This window comes from Labeo rohita, chromosome 12, assembly GCF_022985175.1.
Source record: "Labeo rohita strain BAU-BD-2019 chromosome 12, IGBB_LRoh.1.0, whole genome shotgun sequence".
NCBI lineage: Eukaryota > Metazoa > Chordata > Actinopteri > Cypriniformes > Cyprinidae > Labeo > Labeo rohita.
Genome location: NC_066880.1, coordinates 14,305,736 through 14,329,977, shown reverse-complemented (window position 1 = coordinate 14,329,977; position 24,242 = coordinate 14,305,736). Strand labels below are relative to the sequence as shown.

General features: G+C 34.9%; 1 protein-coding gene and 1 long non-coding RNA gene across 3 annotated transcripts; one reads left to right on the top strand and one right to left on the bottom strand.

The window, feature by feature from the left end:
• Positions 1-7,919: 7,919 nt before the first annotated feature.
• On the top strand, positions 7,920-8,583 carry LOC127173879 (uncharacterized). Its single transcript, XR_007828814.1, has 3 exons — positions 7,920-8,160; positions 8,291-8,358; positions 8,466-8,583. It is a non-coding gene; the product is annotated as an uncharacterized LOC127173879 (long non-coding RNA).
• A 3,532-nt stretch (positions 8,584-12,115) lies between these two features.
• Positions 12,116-22,444, bottom strand: sncgb (synuclein, gamma b (breast cancer-specific protein 1)). 2 transcript variants are annotated; one of them, XM_051123940.1, is made up of 6 exons: positions 22,045-22,444; positions 18,535-18,576; positions 18,317-18,444; positions 17,991-18,008; positions 16,115-16,159; positions 12,116-13,587 (listed from the first exon to the last, which is right to left on the bottom strand). In XM_051123940.1, exons 1-6 carry the CDS (start codon positions 22,163-22,165, stop codon positions 13,579-13,581), a joined length of 363 nt encoding a protein of 120 aa, XP_050979897.1. In that variant the 5' UTR covers positions 22,166-22,444; the 3' UTR covers positions 12,116-13,578. The 2 variants fall into 2 exon arrangements, with proteins under 2 accessions (XP_050979897.1, XP_050979898.1); XM_051123941.1 differs by lacking the exon at positions 17,991-18,008 and having other exon boundaries at positions 22,045-22,441.
• Positions 22,445-24,242: the final 1,798 nt, after the last annotated feature.

The window sequence follows — 24,242 nt, the reverse complement described above, 5'->3', positions numbered from 1 at the left end:
TTTTCTGTTGTATTTTTTCCCCTCAGTGCCACTAATGTATCACATTCTTGTAAATATATATCCCTATTATGTAGTTCATTTTCCCATTCCCACTATGTCATAATTCAGACTGAAAATGAATTTAAATAAGGGTGGATTTTAAGTGATGTAACTACTCTGGTATAACTATAGAGTGTTTTCAAAAAGCGTCATCGATTAGCCATATTGGTGGCACTGGACTGAACAAAACTCGCATATTTAGCTGATTATTGATAAATGGGTAATTATTGTCATGTTTTGGGCTGTGCCAATTGGTCAGACCAGGAAAAACATTTGGTGTAGACTGCCAAAAGTTATAAAAAATGGAGGAGAAGAGTTGGCCAAACCGAACCAGGATTTCCAGGGCAAGAATCTTGACAACATTTGTGTTTGTTCTTATTTCCATTCAGGTAGGTGAAATATTAGGGTAATATCTTAATTGATAGTGCTCATGCATATCTTTACCACCTATTATCTTTATTTTGTCAAAATATTGCGCCCTTTCCTGCTTGCTAAGTCCTTCTCTATACGATTTAGCAGCTTTCACATGTGTTTTATGTGGTTTAGACAGATTAAATTAACAGAACAACATATTCAGTAGTACATTAAACGTGATCCATGCTGTTGTTTACATCCAAGGTAGTTTTACTGAAATATGGCCACATCCAGGTAACTGACCAAATCTTAAGATTTAATCTTAACTAAATCGTAAGTGCAAATGCACTATTGCCATTTTGCCATGCCCTTATAACTTATAACAACAAAAGCAGGATAAACAACTGATAGCCCTGCTGAAAAAAAACAAAACAAAAAACAGCTAAAACCAGCCTAAGCTGGTTGGCTAGTTTTAGAGGGGGTTTGGCCATTTTCTTAGCTGGTCAGGTTGGAAAACCAGCTGAAACAACCAGTTAAAGCCAACCAACCAGCTTAGGCTGGTTTTAGCTGTTTTTTTTTTGTTTTGGGTTTTTTTTTTTAGCAAGCAGAGAATTAAGGTAGGTACTGTTTTTAAACTTTGTTTTGGACATTTTCTCACCAAAACCTTTAGAGAAAAATGTTTTCTTCGGAATAAATCACTTCGTGATAATAAAAAAGGATTTTCTAAAAGATTTCTCTTGTCTTTCAACTCTACTTCTACAAAATAATTACTGATGTGCATCAGGTTTGTTTTTGTATAGTTTTTTTTTTTTTTTTTTTCAGTTCAGGAAAGTGCTGTAAACTGAATCGCTATCCACCTTATTCTTCAACACGAAAATTAAAAAACAGCATATGCTGGTAGGTATGTTTTGATGCTGGAATGCTGGTTTAAGATGGTCCTTTGCTGGTTTATGCTGGTCCTTAGCTGGTTTAAACTGGTCCTTTGCTGGTTTTTGCTGGTCATGTTGCTGGTCAAGGACCAGCATGAACCAGCAAAGGACCAGCTTAAACCAGCATCAAAACCTACCTAACCAGCATTCCAGCATCAAAACATACCTACCAGCATATGCTGTTTTTTTCACCAGGGTTACCATTTTGTACATGCAACCTAGCTAAGTTTATTGAAAATGAAAACTATTTAATTGTAGCTCTAAGAAAAGACGCAGTATCCTGTTTGTAAACTATCAGTTGTCGTTCGTGTTTTAAACTCGTGATCTATCAGACGTGACTTGAACGCACTATGTAGTGCATTTATAAGGTTTTCCTCTTTATTATTTTTTCAACGCCGCTTTAACTAGCCAAAATTAATTCCTGAAGTAAATCCACGAGGCACTGACATCATTTTAGTGAGATACAACAGCACAAACACAAGGACAAGTAGTAGTAATGGATTTTATTAATTCTGTAATGTTTTGTGGTATTAGCATGGTTTGTCTTATCTTAAAATATGACATCATGTTTGACAATAATACAGAAATCATTTCAAGCATTCAAAAAAGAAAAACACTTAACCATGTAAGCTAACTCAATCTCCCACTTTGGAACAGCTCGTAACTTCTTTATTTCCATCATGTTAAGCATCAGTTTTATTGGCTTTGTGTGACTAATATTTATAAATAACTTTCACTAAAGCATATTTATGAATGTGTGCATTTTATAGAAATGCATTCTGATTTTATATTTTTTTTTTAATTTACAAATCTTAAAGGTGGAGAAAACAGAAATATATGCATAGCTTGTTTCATATATATTCTCAAATATATTAAATATATGCTTGGTTTAAGATGACATAAAACATACAGCTTCTGGAGAAACATTCAGTGCTGCCATATACAGTTTAAAATATGCAGGTTTTTCGGGTCCAGTTAGAGTCCAGTGATGAGTGAGAAAGTTATGTTTAAAGTATACAGGCTCACTTGAACAGGTTCTTCCCAATGTCCATAGCCTGATCAGCAGCACTTTTTGCTGCAGCATCTGTAGCACCTTTGCCGATTGCCCCGCTCAACACATCGCCAATGCCTACAGACAGAATGTATTGATCAGAGAGTTTCAGACTGGATAAATACAATAAGACTTAGATACCTTTTCCAAGGTCTCCTATCGAAGAAAACTAAAATTACCTCCAGCGCCTTTCTGGTCTTTTGCACCTCCTGGCTTTTTCTTGTCTCCTCCTATCAGTGCTCCAACTTTCTCTTTGGCAACATCAGCTGATGTAACATTTACAAGAGTTAACGATCATGTCTGTACAAAGTTGTAAGTAAATTACTGTAAATTACAGATATTACTAGCACTTCTTGCAGTTAATTTAATTGCTTACATTAGTTTTCAAGGCATACATTTCAGGTGTTTCATTTTCAAAAATGCAAGGTTATAAAGTGAGTTTTCAACTTACCAGCCTGATCGATTACCTTGTCCACCTGCCCATCCGCTGCTCCCTTCAGGAAGTTCATGTTTCGTGTCTAATGTCAATCAGCAACTGTGTGTGCATCAGAGATGTGCGTACTTATAGGCTTTGGTGTTTAACATTTTCACACACACCCCCAAAGCACTGGATGAGGAACACCCACTCAAACTCATCCACCTCTCTGCTATTACTCATCTCTGTCACTCATGTCTCATGTTTTTCTCTTCTCACGCATGAAAGGAGTATTCAGAACTGAAGAAAGCGAAATTCATTTAATTGCTAAAACAAGTGTTGAAGTTCAATATTAACCCATTCAGAAGTATTGTTTGTACTGTATACAGGGCATGGCATCACACATACAATACTACTGAAGTACTGGAAATACAAGCTTTCACTGTTTTTGAATTGTTGTTTGGGTGAATACAGGGTTGTGTGACTCATGAAGGAAGCAGTCTAAGAATCTTTGTGGCAAAATGAGTTGAGCAAAGCTGTAAGCATGTTTACACTGGTTCAGTTCTTCAGATGTACAGAATCTGAAATGATTTGTGATCATCAGGGGTTCAAGCGCATAGCGCTGAAAACCTATGGTAATTGTTAAAATGGCCAAGGATCAGCAATCTTCACGTAAAACTAGGGCTGGGCGTTATGGGCAAAAAAGTATCACAATAATTTTTTTCATATCAATCGATATCAATAATTATCACAATAAATGTCAAATCTGAAAGTGAAAGTTTTAGAATCCGGACCTTAACAAAATAAATATCTAAATAGAAAAATGAATTTCTGCATGTTCTAATGAGTTATATTGTTCCAAATTAAGAACAGGTTTGGGTTGTCTGATAATGATAATGATACCTCAGGTATTCAATATCATGGAAAAAAAATATAACTAACAGTTACATGGTTTTATAGGTAGCCTATTTGTATGAAAAACGGTAGTCTAAAACATTCAGTATAAATGCACACATGCTATAGCTTAGTCACAAATACATACATATTATAATTATATACCATTACTTCTGTAATAAAATTCAGTGTGAATATCCCACATTGCTGCCACAATACCATGGCACAGTGAGTGTTACTACAGTAAATCCATGGTAAATGATGGCGATGTGTAGATTGAAAAGCCTTCGGACTGTCTCGTTGCACACAGCTTTAAACTAGTTTGAATCATAGAGTCACTTGTGTTCATCGCTGAATTCAAGTGTTTCACACTGGATCTCACAGCGCTGTTTAGTGCTCAGTTTTTTTCATATCAGTCGATATCGATAATTGTCACGATAAATGTCAAATCTTTATTTCTTTCAAGTTTAAAGTCAGATTTTTCACTCCAAAGTGAAAGTTGTAGAAACCAGACCATTAATTTTTCTTAACAAAATAAATATCTAAATAGAAACATTTATTTCTGCATGTTCTAATGAGTTATGTTGTTTTAAATCAAGAAATAGGTTTGGGTTGTCTGATAATAATAATAATAATAATAATAATATCGCTTTTTTGTCTTATAGAAATGCACATTTGATAGTAGCTTGAAGATGCAGAGGTACATTTTTGTTCATTATCAATCAGTAACATTTGTAGCAACCTCAGTTTTATATGGTTAAACTTATTCTTAAACACAGTTAAAACCACACATAATGGTACCTCAATACCATGGTAAAAAATATAACTACATGGTTTTATAGGTAGCCTATTTGTATGAAAAACAGTAGTCTAAAAACATTCAGTATAAAGGCACACATGCTACAGCTTAATCACAAATACATACATACTATAATTATATACCACTTCTCCTTTAATAAAATTCTATGTGAATATCCCACATTGCTGCCACAATACCATGGTGCAGTGAGTGTTACTACAGTAAATCCATGGTAAATTATCGCAATGTGTAGATTGAAAAGCCTTCTGACTGTCTAGTTGCACACAGCTTTAAACTAGTTTGAACCACATTGGAACCACATTGAGTCATTTGTGTTCATCGCTGAATTCAAGTATTTCACACTGGATCTCACAGCGCTGTTTAGTGCCCGCATGACAGAGCCGTTCACATATCACATCTCTAGTCATAGAGACTTGAAACTTGGAGGGATGGTAGTACTTACACCGCCAACAGGGTGACCAAGGCTTGTGCCAATTGGCCCGATGGGGGCGCTACAGCAATCAAAAGTACGAAATCGCTCATAACTCCTACACCGTCAGTCGAAATTTTCAGGTATTTTGGATTTTTTGAAAAACCTACTTTTGCGAACTAGTCCTAGGTTTTTCACCTGAGAGATTCTCTGGAGAGTGAATATCAATAATTATTAAAAAAGTTTAACTTTTGACTCACCGTCGCAAAGGGGTGCCAAAACGTTAAACGTTAACGTAAAATGCCTATAACTCCTGGGGTCGGTTGCATAAAAGGGTTAGACTAGTCTCAAAAGTTAGTCTTCTAAATTTTTTTCTTGAAGACTGGTTAAAACTTTTAAAATTCGGTTACATAAACACTTAAACTAGTCTAAGTTGAATCCAAAATATAAGACTGATTACCCCTTAGTTAACTGGTGGTTGGTCACACTTGTTGTTAAGACACTATCTTAACATAGAAGCTAAGTTTATGCCACTGGCCCCTAAACAGAATCAGATATCTTCGCCAAACTCAGAACACTTCTGTAAGAGCTCAATCTGAGGTCACAGGGAAAAAAAATTGTGGAACTTAAAATTTTAAGGCAGCTGGGTTACTTACCCATCTGTTAAGTTTAGCAAACACAAATATCTAAGTTGTTACTTAGTACAACTTAACATTTCAAGTTGAGTAAACTTATTTTAGTTGACTCAGCTTACAATTTTAAGGCAGCAGGGTAACATTATTTTAAGCTGACTCAACAAATTGTTTTTTATTTTTTACAGTGTAAGGACATTGGCCAATGAAGTTTAAGCACCTGTTAGACAAGGTTAACGGAGACTGATGGGAACGAAACTCTGTGGGCCTGTTTGACCTGTTTCACTGCTGTCAATCAAATTATTTGTTAAATGATCGAGAATATGTAGAAAACCTACTTTTGCGAACTAGCCCTAGGTTTTCTGCTCAGTTTGGAAAAAAAAAACTGCGGTACAATTCTCTAAAATTCATTAGGTCAATAATTTTCAAAACATGTTGAAATGTACTCTTTGGAAAGCTATAACGAATTTGTTTAGAAAAGGGGCCTGTCCAAATTTACCCAAAACCCTATAAAGCCTAAAGGAAAACTCAAAACTTCACAAAACCTGCAGAGCACATGCAACAGGCGATTCTAAACATGCATGCAAAGTTTTAAAGTGTTGTTCATTCAGAAATCACTCAGTACCTGCTTTTGCCAAAAATGCTTTTTTAAATCATTGATTGGTGATTACAGGTTTGCTAAATAATGTTTTTTTCATACGGCTTAAATGCCTTAAAGCATTTGAACCCCGGTAATCACTGCTTGTAGTTATATTTTTTCTGTTTTTATGTCTTATGCATTTTGGTACTAAAGTATGTGTTTATATTTGGTGGGTTTGTTGAAATTCAGGTGCAAAGGAACAGAAACCTCCTTTGTGAAGTGGGGTCTAATAGTCTGACACCACACTGAAAGTCTAGGATGAAATTTAAATATCCACCTCATGTTTCCGTAAGAGTGGTCGCAGGAATTTGTAAATTTTATGGGTCTGGCTTCCGGTCTCATCCAAGTCCAGTTATTTTTAGCTATACAAAACAGCTAGTTTAATTTGCTGCTTGATATTGCAAATTGGTTTGTCCATATAATTTTAATGTATTATCTTAACTATGAGCACACTGGTTTGTAGTGCAAACAGCTTAACCATTTACTGCATGTTGTCATGGACCCTTTTCAAAAGACTGTGATGATGCGTTTCAACGGTCATCATCATCATAAATCCTGGAAATTTTTCATATTTTGATTTTTTTAAAAATATATGTACATTTATAACACTATACTTTGTATTGTATCACCTTTTCAACAAGTTACAAAAAACGAGTTAACGCTAATGCAAGGGTGTTTCTAATGCCGCGTCTATGGGAAGGACGTTAAATTTGACATCGTTCTCTCCTCTGGCCGCTGATCAGCCTCTCTTAAAGGGGTCATCTGATGCCCATTTTCCACAAGTTGATATGATTCTTTAGGGTCTTAATGAAAAGTCTCTAACATACTTTGATTAAAAATTCTCAATGGTTTTGTAAAACAACACCCTTTTTACCTTGCCAAAATCAGTTCTGCAAAAATCATCTCATTCTACTAAGGGGTTGTTCCTAAATGCAAATGAGCTCTGCTCACCCCGCCCCTCTCTTCTCTCTGTGGAAAGACGGTCTTGTTTACATTAGCCGCATTTAGCCACTAAACTTACTAACTACCACTTTATAAGGAAAGGCGATCGCGAAGATTCATAAAAAACCCTTATACTCACTTCTGCTGTAAGTGAAGCTGGATCACAAATGATTCGCGTGAACATATACGGATATATGTAGATCAGGAGGCGCATTCCCTTCACAAACAAACGTAATCTACTGCATCTTCAGCTGCTCAGATGTTGGGAGTAAATGACGACCACTATGTTCATTATTACATCCAGCAACACACCTCAATCGCTCAATCTGAGATATTCTTGTCTAATTTACATCCCTGCTCTGGCATCAAAACATGGAAAGTTACTGGACTGTTACAGCTGGTCTGAGGTAAAAGCTCATGTCAATCAACTATTGTGGGAGTGGCTTCTGTGTGTGTGACGCCAAAACGACAGGCATCTGAGAACAGCTCGGTTTGAAAAAGGGGATATTATTTTTACAGATTAATTAAAAACCACTGCATGGATTTTTACCATTACAGGGTAGATTTGTACATACACTGCCAACAAACATTAATGTTCAAACAACATGAAAAAGTGAACTTAGCATCCGATCACCCCTTTAATTTTTTTTTTTCATTTGATTGAAAGTCGTAAAACATTATCGTGGAGTTTTTCCTGTTGATATTTGAGCAAATGGGAATGCAAAAATACATTTGTGATACTCTCCCATGATAAACCGGAAGTCTTTAAACTTGTAGGCTTACTTCTGCATTGAAGAATAAGGTGGATAATACATTAAGCTAGTGTTCTGTATTCTGGTTCACATCGAAACCAACAGCATTGTACCTTTTACATTGTGAGCTTTAGACGCTGGTACTGTTAGGTCTGCACATGAGTCCTCACGCTCCATTGTAAACAAACAGCGTCAGTTCACGCGTGAGGACGCGCCCGCGCGTTTGTCGTGCAACAGGAAGTTTGCGCATCAGGGAACCGTTTGCCCAGGCTGTGGATTAAAGGTAAAAAATATGTAAATAAAGTTCATTTTCTTTAACAGACCGATCGTTTCGCTTTATAAGACGTCGGGTATTAGTTTGGTCATGCCTGTAACGTTATTATGTTTTTCTTTGTTGTTGTTTTTTTGGACAGTTTCAGCTAAACGTCTTCTATCTTGTTCTACTGAATAAAAAAGCTACCTACATCCTGGATGACCTGGGGTTGAGTAAATTAGCAGCATTTTTTGGGTGAACTATTTCTGTAATGATAGATTTGTTTTTTATAAACACAACTTTTTATTTGTGGATTATTGTGATGTTTTTATTAGCTGTTTGGACCGCTGAGGATCCATTGGTGAGCAAGTGATGTAAAGCTAAATGTCTCCAAATCTGTTCTGATGAAGAAAAAAAAAGCCTCATCTACATCTTAGATGGCCTGTGGGTGAGTGACTATTCTTTTAATCAATATTTGGTCAAAAGACACATAACTAGTGTTGGGAAAGTTACTCTGGAAATATAATAGGTTACAGATTACAGGTTACCCTGTTTAAAATGTAATAAGTAGTGTAAGTATTTAATTTACTTTGATAATGTAACTGATTACTTTTTAACATTTCTAACATATGTTTTCAACTGATAATCAGTTAATCAACGTTCAGACAGGTTGTAGGTTATATTTATTTTGTAATTAAATTATGTAATGCCGTTAAATGTGTTATTCCACAACCCTGCACATTACCAAGCATGTGCATACAAATCTGCTTTTCCTTCATTTTTTCCCCCCAGCGCATAATGGTCTCGCTAACCAGACTCCGTAGTTTGCTCTGCATGCTGGGTGTGTGCTGATGGGAGTGGTGGATAATTGCTTGCAGTGTGTGAATGTGTTTTGGCTTCATGTTTATTTGTTGAGCTCTGCAGATCTTGATCCTGTAATGCTAGATCATAAAAACATACTTTGCAGTTCATTACTCTTCCTAAAGTTTATTGGCATCATAAAGGAAGCTTGTTTGGACTTTTTTAAAACTAGGTTATGCAAATAAAATAAAATTGAATTAATTAATTAAATAATAATATAAAAAAATAACCATAAAATGAAATGAAATGAAAAGGAAGGAAATAAAATAATTTTAGCCCCCAAATAAAGGCTGTCTCTGTTATGGTCAAAAATATATAGCTGTAAATTACTGCCCCCTAGAGATAGTTCCAGATACTGCAGAAAAGTACACTTTTCATCTTTGCTAGTCCCCTCTGTACATTTCTGTCCAACAGTGTTGGTTTTAACTACTGATTTTTTGGAAGTTGTGAATAAAACAAAGATTACTGGAATGTGTTTTACAAAATTACAATGTATTTCAATTTTTCTACTTCATGTTCAATTTAACATGTTATCTGTTTCTTTGTAATTAATTTAATTAATTAATTAAAAGAAACTTATTAGCAGTTGATGAGTGAACCCCCCCAACCACCACCATCACCACCATTTTACTACATACACTACAAAAGTTTTTTTTTTTTTTTTTTTTTTTTTTTTTTTCTAAATAATACTTTTATGCTCATAAAGGCTACATTTACTTGATCGAAAATACAAAAAAAGTAATTTTGTGAAATATTATTTTCTATTTTGACATATTTTAAAATGGAATTTATTCCTGTAGTGCAAAGATGAATTTTCATCAGCTGTTAATCCAGTCTTGTGTTAAATGCTCCTTCCGAATAATGCTGATTTATTGTTTATGTTGGCAACAGTTGTGCTGCTTAATATTTTTTTTGGAACCTGTAATACTTTTTCAGGATTGGTTAATGAATACAAAGGTTTAAAGAACAGCATTTACTCAAAATAGAAATCTTTTCCAACAATATAAGTCTTTGCTTTCACTTTTTTTTTTTTATCAATTTAACACATCCTTGGATTTAAACATTAATTTCTTTCCAAAGAAAGAAGAAAAATTTACTGACCACAAACTTTTAAATGGTAGTTCATATTGTTTCAATTTGACATAAATGCTGTTATTTTTAACTTTTTATTTATTAAAAAATCCTGATAAATGTACCAAAGGTTCCAACAAAATATTAAGCAGCACTGTTTCCGTCATTGATAATAAATCAGAATATCAGAATGATTTCTGAAGACACGTAAGGCCGGCATAATGATGCTGAAAATTCAGCTTTGCATCACAGGAATAAATTACATTTTAAAATATTTTCACATAGAAAACAGTTATTTTTTTATTGAAATAATATTTCACAATATTACTGCTTTTTTCATCAAATAGATGCAGCCTTGGTGAGTATAAGAAACTACTTAAAAAAAAAAAAAAAAAACATTAAAAATTGTACTGATCCCAAACTTTTAAATGGCTTAATCAACCAGTTATAATTTTGTGAACGCTAGAGAATTCCACAGATACGGTACAAAATAGTTAAATTTAAGACTATAGATTATTTATTAAATGTCGTTTTCAAAATGTTCTTCGCATATTACAAGAGCTTGTCACCCAGCGATAAACACTGTTATTCAATGAAATTGACGTTAGATAGTTGGATAGTCTTACAGATCCGAAACAGGGATGATGTTTTTTGTGGCAGTCTATAGAGACATGGAATAAAAAGGTAGCTTTGATTTTATATTTCAAAATTCTGACTTTATTCTTGCATACCGAGATTATGTCTCACAATTCTAATAAGGAAAAACAACTTGACATTCTCTCTCTTTTCCCCTCGGCTCAGAATATGAGTTTATATCCCACACTTCTGGCTTTTTTTCCCTCAGAATTGACAAACTCACTATTTTTAAGGTTAAATTGAATTATAAAGTCAGAATTAGGAGATATATACTTGCATTTGCAAGACAAAAAGTCAGAATTGTGAGTAAAGTAAATAAATGTTATGTAAAAATTTTAATAGTAATAGATTTAAATAATATTTAATGCTGTAACTTTAGGGCTAATACAATACGTCCCCTATGAACAGCATATGTGAATATTATGTAGACCTATTGTTTAAATTAAATTTATGCTTTAAAAGTAGAGTAATCATAGCAGTTTTCATTCACAATATGTATGTTTAAATGTCTGCATTTAGCTTCAAATGGCGTCTTTGATGACAATATTCTATAAAACGTATTTGCATTCTGATTTTGACATCAAAAGGCACAAAAATGTTTTTTTTTCTCTTACTTTATGGATTTTACCCATTTGCCTCCACTTGTTACCAGTGTTTTTCTGCAACCACAATGCACGCACAGCTGCAAGTGACGTAACTGTGATGTCTACTCCAAATTGGTCTATATATATATACAGGGGTTGGACAGAGAAACTGAAACACCTGGGTTTAGACCACAATTAGTATGGTGTTTGGCCTCCTTTTGCAGCCAATACAGCATTATTTCATCTTGGGAATGACAAATACAAGTCCTGCACAGTAGCCAGAAGGATTTTGAGCCATTCCTTTCGCAGAACAGTGGCCAGGTCACTATGTGATGTTGGTGTATGAAAACATTTCCTGACTCACTCCTCCAAAACACCCCAAAGTGGCTCAATAATATTCAGATCTGGTGACTGTGCAGGCCATGGGAGATGTTTAACTTTACTTTCATGTTCATCAAATCACTCTTGTCACCAGTCTTGCTGTGTGTATTGGTGCATTATCATCCTAATACACGGCACCACCTTCAGGGTACAATGTTTGAGCTATTGGGTGCACATAGTCAACCTTCACACTCTGCTCTTATTGGTGGAATGTGCGATCAGTAAAGACTGGCCACCAGGCTGCATAAATATAGCCATGAAACCTCCAACACTATATTGGCCAGTGTTTCAGTTTCATTGTCCAACCCCTGTATATATATATGTCCCTACTTTGAAACTTTGTTCAATTCTGTTACTTGGTGTTTCTTTATAATTGTGAAACTTTCTCTGCACATTATTTTCAGTGTATTTTGTAGTGCATACATTTGAAAGAACACAAATTTCACACAGCATTATAGATTTCAACAAAACTCTTTATTTCACTTATACAGTTTATAAAATCAGCTTGCCTGCTTTGATGCCAACGTAAAAGGTATGTGGGACATTTGTGTGTGTGTGTGTGTGTGTGTGTTTCAGGAGAGAGCAAAAAGAGAAAGGCTCAAAGAAAGAAAGCTTGAGAAGAGTGTGTTTTTGTGTTTTGATCAGCTTTGTGTGTGTGAGTGTGTGTGTGTGTGTAAGTGAATATAGGAGTGCTGATAAGGCAACATGCAGTCTTCAGTTTTTTGTGGCTTCAAAGAAAGAACAAACTGCGATGTTTGATAGCTTTGTCCTAGTTACCTACAGCAGACACAAGCCTGGGGTGGATCTGAACACACCGCTGAGTGACAGGACAGGGGCGGGGTTTGGGTGGCCATAACGGCTAGGCTGAATGAAGATGAAGACAGTTTTACACTTCTTAGCATTCCCTTTGTAAAACACAGTGCCTAGAGTCAGCACAGCACAGTGCTACAGAACAGACCAATGACAAACCTTGCAATGGTGCTGTAGTATTGCTTTAACATTGCGGGCATCACAAATTCATGATCGCACACCGACTTCACATGCATTGCAACAAAATCGGGACAAAACAGGATGTGCTGGAAGATTTGATCTCTTTCTGTAACATCGAAAAGCTCCTTGTCCTAGCAGAACCTCATTCAGCCCAACCGGAACCAAATCTCAGGTGTACAAGCTAATGACGAAATGCAAGTCTAGCACAGCTACATCAATACGGATAATCGTTTTTTGTTTTACAGTATCTATGTATACAGTATGTGTTCACATTTTGTGAATAAACATATTTGTTCTTACTCTAACAAATCACACGATAAGTCTATTGGTCAAGCACACGAAACTCTATTCTGCACACATACAGAACTAAAGGAATGTAATGTATCTCTTAATGTACACACAACTTGTCATTGCGTACATTGCAGCATTTTCAAGACTAAATAAATTGAAACATGGCTACGATCTCACAAAGATCCAGACGCACATTGCTACATGCCCTGATGAAATGAGATGTATTGCTTTTCTTACATTTCTGGTCATGCGGGTATCTTTTTTTCCTTTTTTTTTTCCAGCCATGCTCCTAAAAGACCACCTCGACCTCTGATATCAGCCTCTGGGCTTCACGGTTCCTGTCCATTTTTTGTGTATGTACTGTATGAGTGTATGTGTTTTAGATGAGGTGCGGACAGGTAGAGGAATGACAATAACACTAGAGAACAGCATGACGACACCACAGATGGGGAGGCGGGGAAGCGTCACACATCTAACGGCTACAGGGCTCAGGGAAAGTCTCTGGTTTTCCATACAGTCACAAAAAAATATCAGTAACATCTGGAGTCTGGAAGGGGCGAGGCTTTGGAGCAGAAACTCAGAGGTGGAGAGTCAGAGGGAAGAGAGGGGACCGTTTCAGCTTCGGGCTTCGGGATTAATAACCCTGATGAACAAAAAGAACACAGATTAAGTCATTTCACAGATGGTTTAATACTGGGATTCTTATCTAAACGGATGCAGATGCTTCAGACATTTTCCATGAAGAGAGTTCACAATAAAGTCATTCCTTTTTAAGGAAGTGGTCAGTGTAGAAAGTGTTTAACTTTAACTGTCAGGATTGGAGGTCAAATTAAATTTTTAAATCGGCATGCAAACGTGGGATATATAACGTGTAATTTTCTAGCAATAAACTTTTTTTGTTTTATATATATAATTGTACAAAAAGCCCGGTTCTCTCCAAGTTTTCAGGTGATTCTGACCAATCAGAGTGTTTAGCATGGCAGCGATGTCACTTCGGGAGGCGGAGCTAGATCGCAGGTTAGACGCGGTGCATGCGAGAGAGAAGTCGTAGAGTTCGGCAGCTGTATTCAGGTTCATTCAGTGTTACTTTAAAGACATTGACTTCAGGTTTATACTGGGTTACAGTGTGTGTACGTGGAAAAACCACACACATGTATACCCAAAAAATCTTCAGTAAATCAGTCATCAACCAACTGATGAGTGCTTCTCTTCAATCTCACTCAGTTCTGACAGGCTGCCTACTATGATTCACACCCCCAAAATTTAATACACCAACGGTTATAAATACTATCATTATGAACAAATAATGTACAGTACCAGTCAAAAGTTTTTGAACAGTAAGAATTTTTTTTTTTAAAGAAGTCTTTTCTGCTCACCAAGCCTGCATTTATTTGATCCAAAGTACAGCAAAAACAGTAAAGTTTAGAAATATGTTTACTATTTAAAATAACTGCTTTCTATTGTATTATTAAAATGTAATTTATTCCTGTGATTTCAAAGCTGAATTTTTTTGCATCATTATTCCAGTCACATGATCCTTCAGAAATCATTCTAATATGCTAATCTACTGCTCAAAAACATTTATTATGTTGAAAACAGCTGAGTAGAATTCTCTCAGGTTTCTTTGATGAATAGAGTTCAAAAGAACAGCATTTATCTGAGATGGGAATCTTTTGTAATGTTACAAATGTCATTATCATCACTCAATTTAAAGCATCCTTGCTAAATAAAAGTATTTCTATAATTTCTTCTGACTCCAAGCTTTTGAATGTCATAGTGTATATTGCTACAAAAGCTTTTTATTTCAGATAAATGCTAATCTTTAGATCTTTCTATTCATCAAAGAATCCTGAAAAAGTGTATTCAGCTGTTTTAATATTATATTATATTGATATTGATAATTATAATAAAAAATGTTTCTTGAACAGCATATCAGCATATAAGAATGATTTCTGAAGGATCATGTAACACTGAAGACTGGAGTAAAGATGCTGAAAATTCAGTTTTGATCACAGGAATAAATTACATTTTAAAATATATTCAGGTAGAAAGCAGTTATTTTAAATAGTAAAAATATTTCACAATATTACTGCTTTTGCTGTATTTTGTATCAAATAAATGCAGGTTTGGTAAGCAGAAGAGAATTCTTAAAAAAAAACATCTCTTTTTTTCTTACTGTTCAAAAACTTTTAACTGGTAGTGTAGTGTTTGATACTGCTATTTGAAATTTGGGATTTTTATTTTATTTTATAACTTTTATTCAGTATGAATACATTAAATTGGTATAAAAGTGACAGTAAAGACATTTGTAATGTTACAAATAATTCCTATTATTTGAATATTGCTATCAAAGAATCCTGGAAAAAAAAATGCAAGCAGAGGTTTTTGACTGATAAGAATAAGAAATGGTTCTTGTGGTTATAATTAACAATATTACTAGTGTTTTTAATCAAATAAATGCAGCCTTTGTGAGCATGAAATACCCTAAACCTTTGAACGCTATTATCCACCTTATTTTCCTCCTAAGGTTGAGCACAGCTATTTGTTAAATTTAACATAATGTGCCTGGCTTCCGGTATTTGCTTCCAGCTATTTTTAGCTGAAAAAAAAAAACAGCTTGTTTTGCTGCTTGATGTTGTGGACTGGTGTATATTACCATATTATTTTAATGTGTTATCATAATTATGAACACATTGGTTTGTAGTGCAAACAGATTTACGGTTTACTGCACTTCGTCAGGGTTGGCAGGTTTTCATAACATTGGAGTCACTTCAACCCGCAGACATTAAAAACAACCCAGGGCAACAATGTTAAAGTAGCTCAAGATCAATAATATCTAAATTAATACTGCTCGTATGTATCTTTACCACCTATTAACTTTAGTTTGTCAAAATATTGCGCCCTTTCCTACTTCCTAAGTGCTTCTCTATATAATTTAGCAGCTTCCACAAGTTTTTTTCCCGTGGTTTAGACACCATAAATTACCAGAACAACATATTCAGTAGTACATTAACTGTGCAATCCATGCTGTTGTTTACATCCGAGTATTGCTAATATGGCCGCATATCCAATTAACAGACCAAACTGTGATGTAAGTGCAAACCCTCTATAATGGGAGACCAAAGTAAACTCTTTTCATGGAAACCAAGTTACTTTTTCTCTGTTCTCACCTCTCCACCGTCACCTCCTTCCATGCCCCCATGAGAGAAGTCGCCCTGTGAAATACACACACCGTTAACATCCAAAATACAGCTGCCTTCTGCTTTATATCCATCTGGTATTCACATATAAAGCAGTGAATCTTCATATGGAGCGCAATAACAGCTTTTGTCATGTTAAACAGCCATATTAAATAACATGCAGGGATGCAGCACAGCTTTTCAGACACTGCCTGTGCAGAGGGACAATGTCTTTTCACTGCAGTGTGTTATGACTGCTGTCTCTGCAGAGATGGAGGGAGGGACGGAGGGATGTTAACGATGGCCATGAAGTTCCAGTGGAAGGTTAATGCAGCTGGCGGGCACATCTTCTCTCTCTCTTTATTTGTTCTGTCTCTGCGGTACGGCTGTGCTGAGCTCTTCTGCTGAGTCACTGTCAGGTCCAGACACTCTGTCCTACTCAGAGGACTTTCTGGCTCACAGCAGTCTTAATCTAATCTCTTTCTTCTCTGCATCCCCAACCAAATCTTTCCTTACATCTCCCAAAATTAGCATAACATGCTGTTTGCAACCTATTTTACTTTCATCAGAGTTAAACAGGCTATTCAACAGAATGTTGCAATCCGTAACATTTGCCAGAAAGGACAGTTGTTTCCAGTAATAAGTGTTTACATTTTCATGAGCGATTTTGAAGACAAACATCTTATGTACTTGGAGTAATGTTCAGAATGCCAAACTTTAGTTTTAGATAGGCCATCATTTCCACATGCACAATGTCCAAACATTCAAAAAATTCATATTAGTGATTTTTTTTTCCAACAGTGTTTTCAAGAGGAGCATCAGCAAGTAGCAAAAATATTGCACAGGGAGAACAAAAACATGCGTCCGCGAGCAGTTAGAAATGCAGGATGCCATGGCACACTGCTATTGATAAGCTGAGGATGTATAAGTGTAACTGTTTAGCGTCATTTACTTGGTGAATTATATTTTATTGTATCAATTATGTCCTGTCAGAACATATGTTCTGTTAGAAGATGAGTTATTATTATGATAGAGTTCCCAGGTTGTTAGTTAATGCAATGGGAATGAGAGACAGGTATAATATGAGGTAAGATCTGTCATTTGCTTGTCATTCAAGTCACCCACATGTCAATATTTAGTGAATATTTGCTTCTTTTGAGTGCAGCGTAATTTAATTTTGCTGTCAAGTGACTAAAGATCACTGCAGTTAATTCAGCATCTGCTCCAGTGTTGTTACTAAAACTAAAACTATTAATGATAAATAAATAAATTAAAATGAAGCTGAAATACATAACATAAATATTAGATGAAAATCAAAATAATAAAAATTAGAAAATTTGCCTTTTACTAAAACTACAAGTTTTAGTAAAATTACTAAAAATGACAAAAACATAAAAAATACTAAAATATAAACTAAAATGAAAACAAAATACAAAAAAGCTAAATCAAAATAGTCACAAATAATTAAAAAAATTCTAATAACACTGATCTGCTGCCTTCGCAGTTTTGTAGAGAAGTAGTTTTTCCCCCCAGAAAATTACTGAACACAATAGTAGCTCATTAACTTGATGGGAACTGATGGGAATTCAGGTAATCAATGAGGTAATCAATGCAGCCATTCTTTCTCATTATGCACAATGAGAGAATGACTCCAGGGGGATTGAATGAAGATAACTGAGCCCTGCTGTTATGTGGGTGGTTGTGCACATTCGCCCCATCAGTGTGGTGTGATACAGCAGTCAGCTAAAGTTAAAGCTCAGACTCGTATATGCAGCACGGAGTATATATGCCACATTCACAGGCTATATACTAGCGCATTTCTCTCTACAAACCAAATCAACCATTCCCAACCCCATTTAATAAGCACCTCATATAAAGCCTCATCCTGTTAACAGCACAATTGTAAACAGGGAAAAACAAACAGAATATGTTAGACACAAAAAAACAGTATCTATACAGTACATGTAGTTAAAACTGTTTTGAAGTTAAATAGATGTTGAGTTTGTGGCAATCTCAGATCTGGCATAGATCCATTAGGCTAGGCTTAAGTAATTTAAATGCAATACACAAGAAAGATTAAAAGATACAGTGGTAATTAAAAGATGTTAATTAATTTCGTTTTTGGCTTAACTAAAAGGAGAAAGGACGACATCTAGTACTGGTGGAGAAGAGTATATTTGCACAGTAACTCACCGGGTTGACCAGGCCGGTTGATGCACCCACGTTCTCCAGTCCCTCTACTGTCTTCTGTCCAACTTCATTAGCGCTGCCTACTGCTGTTTCACCGACAATATTCGCCTGGTCGGTGGTCCTCTGGGCAACTGTGAGAATCGATAGTACAGAGAGTAAATTAATGACTTTTCATTTCTAGATTTTTATCCTCTAAAGATAAACGCATATTAATTTCTCACCTGTGTTTACGCCTGACACCACTCCCTCCTTTGTCTTGTTGCCTGAAACATGAGAAATAAACATGAAATGTGCTTCAGAAATTGCAGAACTGGTACAAAAACAGCAAATAAAATTCCATAAATATATCCTAGTTATTGCTATTCGGTGTCAACATGTGAAATGTGTTGCATAGTTTTTTCTTTAAGAACACTGGATAGTATTGTACACGCTACCCAGAGGTCACATTAATTGACAATTGTCCGTCATTGACAGATTTTTTTTTTTTTTTTTTTTTTTTTTTTTTTTTTAAATCAGTGACTGAGAGATCTATAGGCCGTCCGTCACTTTGACAGATTACACTGAGGGTGATCTATTGTAACTTCTAACTGTTATTCCCACCCAGTCGTTGGCAAATGCGCTCCAGTGTAGCAGCAGAGCACTGGATCCAGAACAAAAATGAAACTGTTACAAATGTTTTCCTATCCTTGATTACGCACAGGCGAGTACCCAGAAGCTACAACGATCTGTCACATCACATTAAAGAGCTCCACACTGGTATTTATTGCTTAATTTCCTACTGAAATGGACAGAATTTGAAATCTGAGACTTTGTTTAATATCAAAAGTAACACAATGCTTAGCCTGTTGTGATTTATTGGATGAGAGGCGCACTATATACTGTTCATTCATTAAATGAAAACCGCATAGACCAAAAGATTGATAGGGATTTACGAATTGATACTGGTTTATAAAAATGAGAATATATTAAAATCGCTGTCACTGCCGGGTGGTGTTGAACATGAAATGCTATGCAGTCTCGTCTGTTCATCTGTTATCTTCGAAATAAATGCACAAGCCTATATCGTCATGTAGGTTCATAATGGAATTAAACGCTACCGCTATCATACTTTTTAAGTAAAAACAATAAAAAAAAATGTGAAACAATAAATATTAACAATATACAAACAACAGATTTTCAACAATATGCAACATACTTGAGACACTGAGACATAAACATAATATTACAATATTATTATGATTTAAAATATATTTGTAATATATTTTAATGTACTTGATATACTTGAACTGTTTTTTTCCTCAAGAAACATTTTGTGTTATTATAAAAGTGAATAATTACAATTTTGTGGAAACCCTGATACATTTTTTAAGGATTCTTTAACAAATCTTTCTATCTATCTGTCTATCTATCTATCTATGTTTGTTTGTTTAACTATGTAAGAAGTCGTTGCTGTCAGTTTATAAACTTAATGTATTTTCTGAATAACAATATTTCTTTAAAAAAAATACTGACCTTAACCAGTAATGCATACAAAATGCAAAATGCAGAACATTAATTGTTATATTTACACTATTTTTCTGTCTTAGTGACTAAAGTATGTAGAGTTGATTCTTGATAGCAGTATAATCTCATCATTTAAACCTGCATATGTCTCTATTCCAACATGACAGAGGACTAGACAAATCTATGCAAATAAAGACAAATTCCAACACCTCTTCAAAGTAAGATACCAAATGCTTCACTAACATTATGACATTATGTTTCAAAGAGTTTGTCTATCAGTCTAACATCTACCTTAATCTAGCCTTGCTGCCATTAAGCATTTAAAAATTCATCACATAGATTATGTAATATTTAGATCCAAACTGCTTCCGTATTACTCTGTCTTTCATTTATACTGTACGTATGCATTAGTCTCTCCTTCTCTATTCTAAGAGTTCTCTTGTCTCATTCGCTTTCTTTTTGCGAAAGCTCAGTTTTGTATAGTTTCTGCATGGTTGAGCACATCTGCTCTCTTGCATTCTGTATGTGCCTTCAAGCTCTTTATATCAAAACAGAGTCTGTCTGCACTGTTTGCTTTTCAGTCTGACTTTATCAGTTTTCTGGACGAATCTGAGCTGCTAGATAAAGCGTTTGCACTATCACTTGCAGTTGTGGAGATCTCCACTGCGTCAGCGCTGCTGACGACGCTGCATCTTCAGAACATATAGTTCTGGATCAAAGGCCTTTCACAGTATCCAAAGCAGTAGCTTTTACACTTTTAAACGGAGTGTGTCTTCACAACAATCAACCTGAGTAATGACTTCAAGCTCTAGTGCACATAATAAGCACACTGAAGCCAATACATGCATTAGAGTGAGGCCTACGACCTCACAAGTGACCTTGGTGGAGAATTGCTTATGGAGATTACAGCACACCCAAATGCATGCTGGGTTGATTGTTGATCTGATTGGATTAGGTGAGATTACCACAGTCAGGTTCATCAAGGAGTGTTTTCTGGAACACTCTACGGCGTCCATTCGGACGGGAATGTGTTGAATACTACACAGTCATGGTTTGGTGCCGAATTGTTTGTAGTTTGTATTTTCTGTCATGTTCTCTCTACGCCATCTGTTCATTCTGTGCTGATGAGCATAAGCAGACGCTATGGGGCTGCAAGCCTATGACATAACACATGAGCACTGCACCTCATTTCCCCATCTCTCTCTCTATCTCTCTCTATGGTGGCGTAGGGGGATGGTGAGGGTTAGTCATCACAGTCCACTCACAACCAGGCAAATCCTGCTGCATCGGCACACACGACGCAAGGAGACGGGAGCGCAGAGAGGGAGGGAGTAAATGCTGCAGTGCTCAGCTGATCCGCTCTATATGCCCCCCCCCATTTTCTCACTCGTTCACATGCACATAAACAACACTTAATAGTGCGTGCGGGACGAAATAGTGTCCCGAGTATTAGTTGATGATGTTGGAATATTATATTGTAGTGGACAGGTAAATCTCTCATTTACATGCACATGAACATATGCAGGAAATGTCAAAAGAGTAAAAAAGCACATTTTTTGTCTAAAAATGGCATTTCTGCAGCATTTGAGTGAACTGCATTTTAATGCATTAATATTAAATTATTAATGCCACCAATTTTGGTTTTAAACTACTACTTGTTACATTGTTAATAGTATGTGTAATGAGCATTCCGGATTTTATTAAATTAAATATAAACAAAATAATTCAAATTAGGTGCAAGTCATAGTGTATCATATGTGTAAGGTGTAAAATAAGTTATTTACATTTATTAATTGAATTATGAACTTCATCTGAAATATTAGTGCACATTAGTGTCATTGCTTTTATGAGCTTTTACTTTGTCCCGTTCAGGTCTGCACTCCCATCACTCTCTTTTTCACCACACCCCAGGTTTTGTTCCCTGCACCATTTTTGCAGTATTTTTTAACAGTCGTGTATCTCACATTTGCAGCTGCTTCCATCTACTCTCTCAGCACGACCTCACTGAGACCCTCCTCTCCTTCACACACACACAAACACACTCACTAATGCAGACTCATCCATCACATCTGCATTAGCTCTATTGGGAATAATTGCAGAGACCTTTATAGAACACAGCTATTATTACCACTGTCAATGCTGAATTATTTTACACTGTGTGGGACACACACACACACACACACACACACACACACACACACAGACTAGCAGCAACCATCTGCACTTACCCACATACATGACTCCTTCTTTGGTCCTGAGAGCTGCCTCTTCGACTCCAGCTTTAGTTTTCTCAGCGGCGGCCACCACTCCTTCCTTGGCCATAGAGAATCCCTTCATTAGAACATCCATCCTGGACGCTGAGTTGGGCGATTGTGCTCTGCAGACGGACTGGGCCTGGCAGAATTTGCAGGGGCTGAAGACGTCTGTCTATATGCTGGAAGTTTGAGATGACAGGAGAGAGGAATATGGAGAGATTCTGTGCCGGGACAGACGGATGCACGGACACTGTGGACGGAGAGCAGTGGAATGAAAAAGAAAGAGAGGGAGAGAGAGAGACAGAGGCGAGCAGGCGCAAGAGAACAGGATGCAGAGAGACAGAACCTGCTGGATGCTGCAGTGCATTTAAGTCACGCTGCGGCTACAGCCCCCACCCACACCCCCCTCCACACACTCACACTCACAGCAGACACGCACTGCCTCTCACAGCAATGTCGAACAGACTGATTACATATTTATTACGCTCAAGCCAGCAGTGCATTAAAACCAGATGCTTCTTACAATTATTGCCATCCTCTTGCACCTTGGGGACAAATGTGTCCTGCCTCACAACCTGGTTGTTTATTTCTTTATTTTTGAGAATTTATTTGTACAAACATTTGCATCTGTCCCATGAAAATGAACACTTCACCATTACCACAGTAAAAGAAAATGACCATAATAACAGTAAAAAAATATGAGTGTAATATGTATATAATGTTACAAATATTAGACAGATAGTGTAATATATCTGTAATTTGTAATATATCTATATGTATATCTATATGTCTATATATATATTTCTAGAGCAAGAGAGAGAGATATTCAGATATATATTTTATTATATATAATAATATTTCTGTATCTAATTTATATCTACTGTAATAGATTAGTATTTTTATAAATTTTATATATACACACATACACAAATATGTGTGTACTCGTCTCGTATAATATTTGTATTTTTCTAAAATATATATAATATATATTGTATTTGTTATATATACACACACACTTATACATATATTTGTAATATGTCTGTCTATGTATCTAATGTACTATATTAGTATTTTAATAAATTATATTACATATTTATATATACATATACATATATATACATATATATATATATATATATATATATATATGACATACCTGTATCTAATTTCTTATTTAATGTATTATTATTTTTATACATTTTATGTACACACAATATATACTGTGTATATGTATGTGTATATATATATATATATATATATATATATATATATATATATATGTATGTGTGTGTGTGTATTTTTTATTAAATATAGTTATTTAAAATATTTGTTATAAATGTATATAAAATATATGTAATATATCTATTTGTCTATATTAGTATTATAAAAATTAAAAAAGTATTATGAAGTATTTTAAAAAAGTATAAATGTATAATATATTTTAATATATTATTATATATTTAAATAATATAATAAGTGTGTGTGTGTGTATATATATCTATATATTAATATTAATAATAATAATAATATATATAATAAAATATTAAAATACATATTAGATCCTTATATATATATATATAAAACAAGGATCACAACACACACACACACACACATATATATATATATATATATATATATATATATATATATATATATATATATACACACACACACACATATATATATATATATATAGTATAAATATATATATACTATATATATATATATAGTATGTATATATATATATATATACTATATATATATATAAATATATATAGTATATTACATTATGTATATATATTTTAATATATTGTGCAATTTGTTATATTATTATATTACTAATGGAAAATGTATGCTAAATTGTATTAATATATATATTAATACAATTTAGCATACATTTTTAGGAAGAGTTAATATCGAAATTTGCGGGTATAATATGTTGTATTTGCTGCAGGCCTGCTAATAGGATTGTAAAAAAAAAAAAAAAAAAAAATCGAACAAAAACAGCTGAATCATTCCTTACTTTCCATGCTAAAAATATTTTGAATTGTCAGCTGAAAGTCACAACTCAGCAAGAAATTTGTGGTGTGATGCAGTCTGATTGGGTGAGAATAACAAACACCAACCCACCTGGTGGTTGAGGATTGGTTAAGGATAACAGGATGATGACT

What these genes read in the sequence shown, in the direction of transcription:
- sncgb (XM_051123940.1), bottom strand. Translation starts at nt 22,165, where the DNA reads ATGGATGTTCTAATGAAGGGATTCTCTATGGCCAAGGAAGGAGTGGTG. An exon ending in AGAAGGAGTCATGTATGTGG is followed by an intron (nt 18,577 to 22,044) that starts GTAAGTGCAGAT and finishes CTCATGTTTCAG; the next exon opens with GCAACAAGACAAAGGAGGGA. An exon ending in GGTGTCAGGCGTAAACACAG is followed by an intron (nt 18,445 to 18,534) that starts GTGAGAAATTAA and finishes CGATTCTCACAG; the next exon opens with TTGCCCAGAGGACCACCGAC.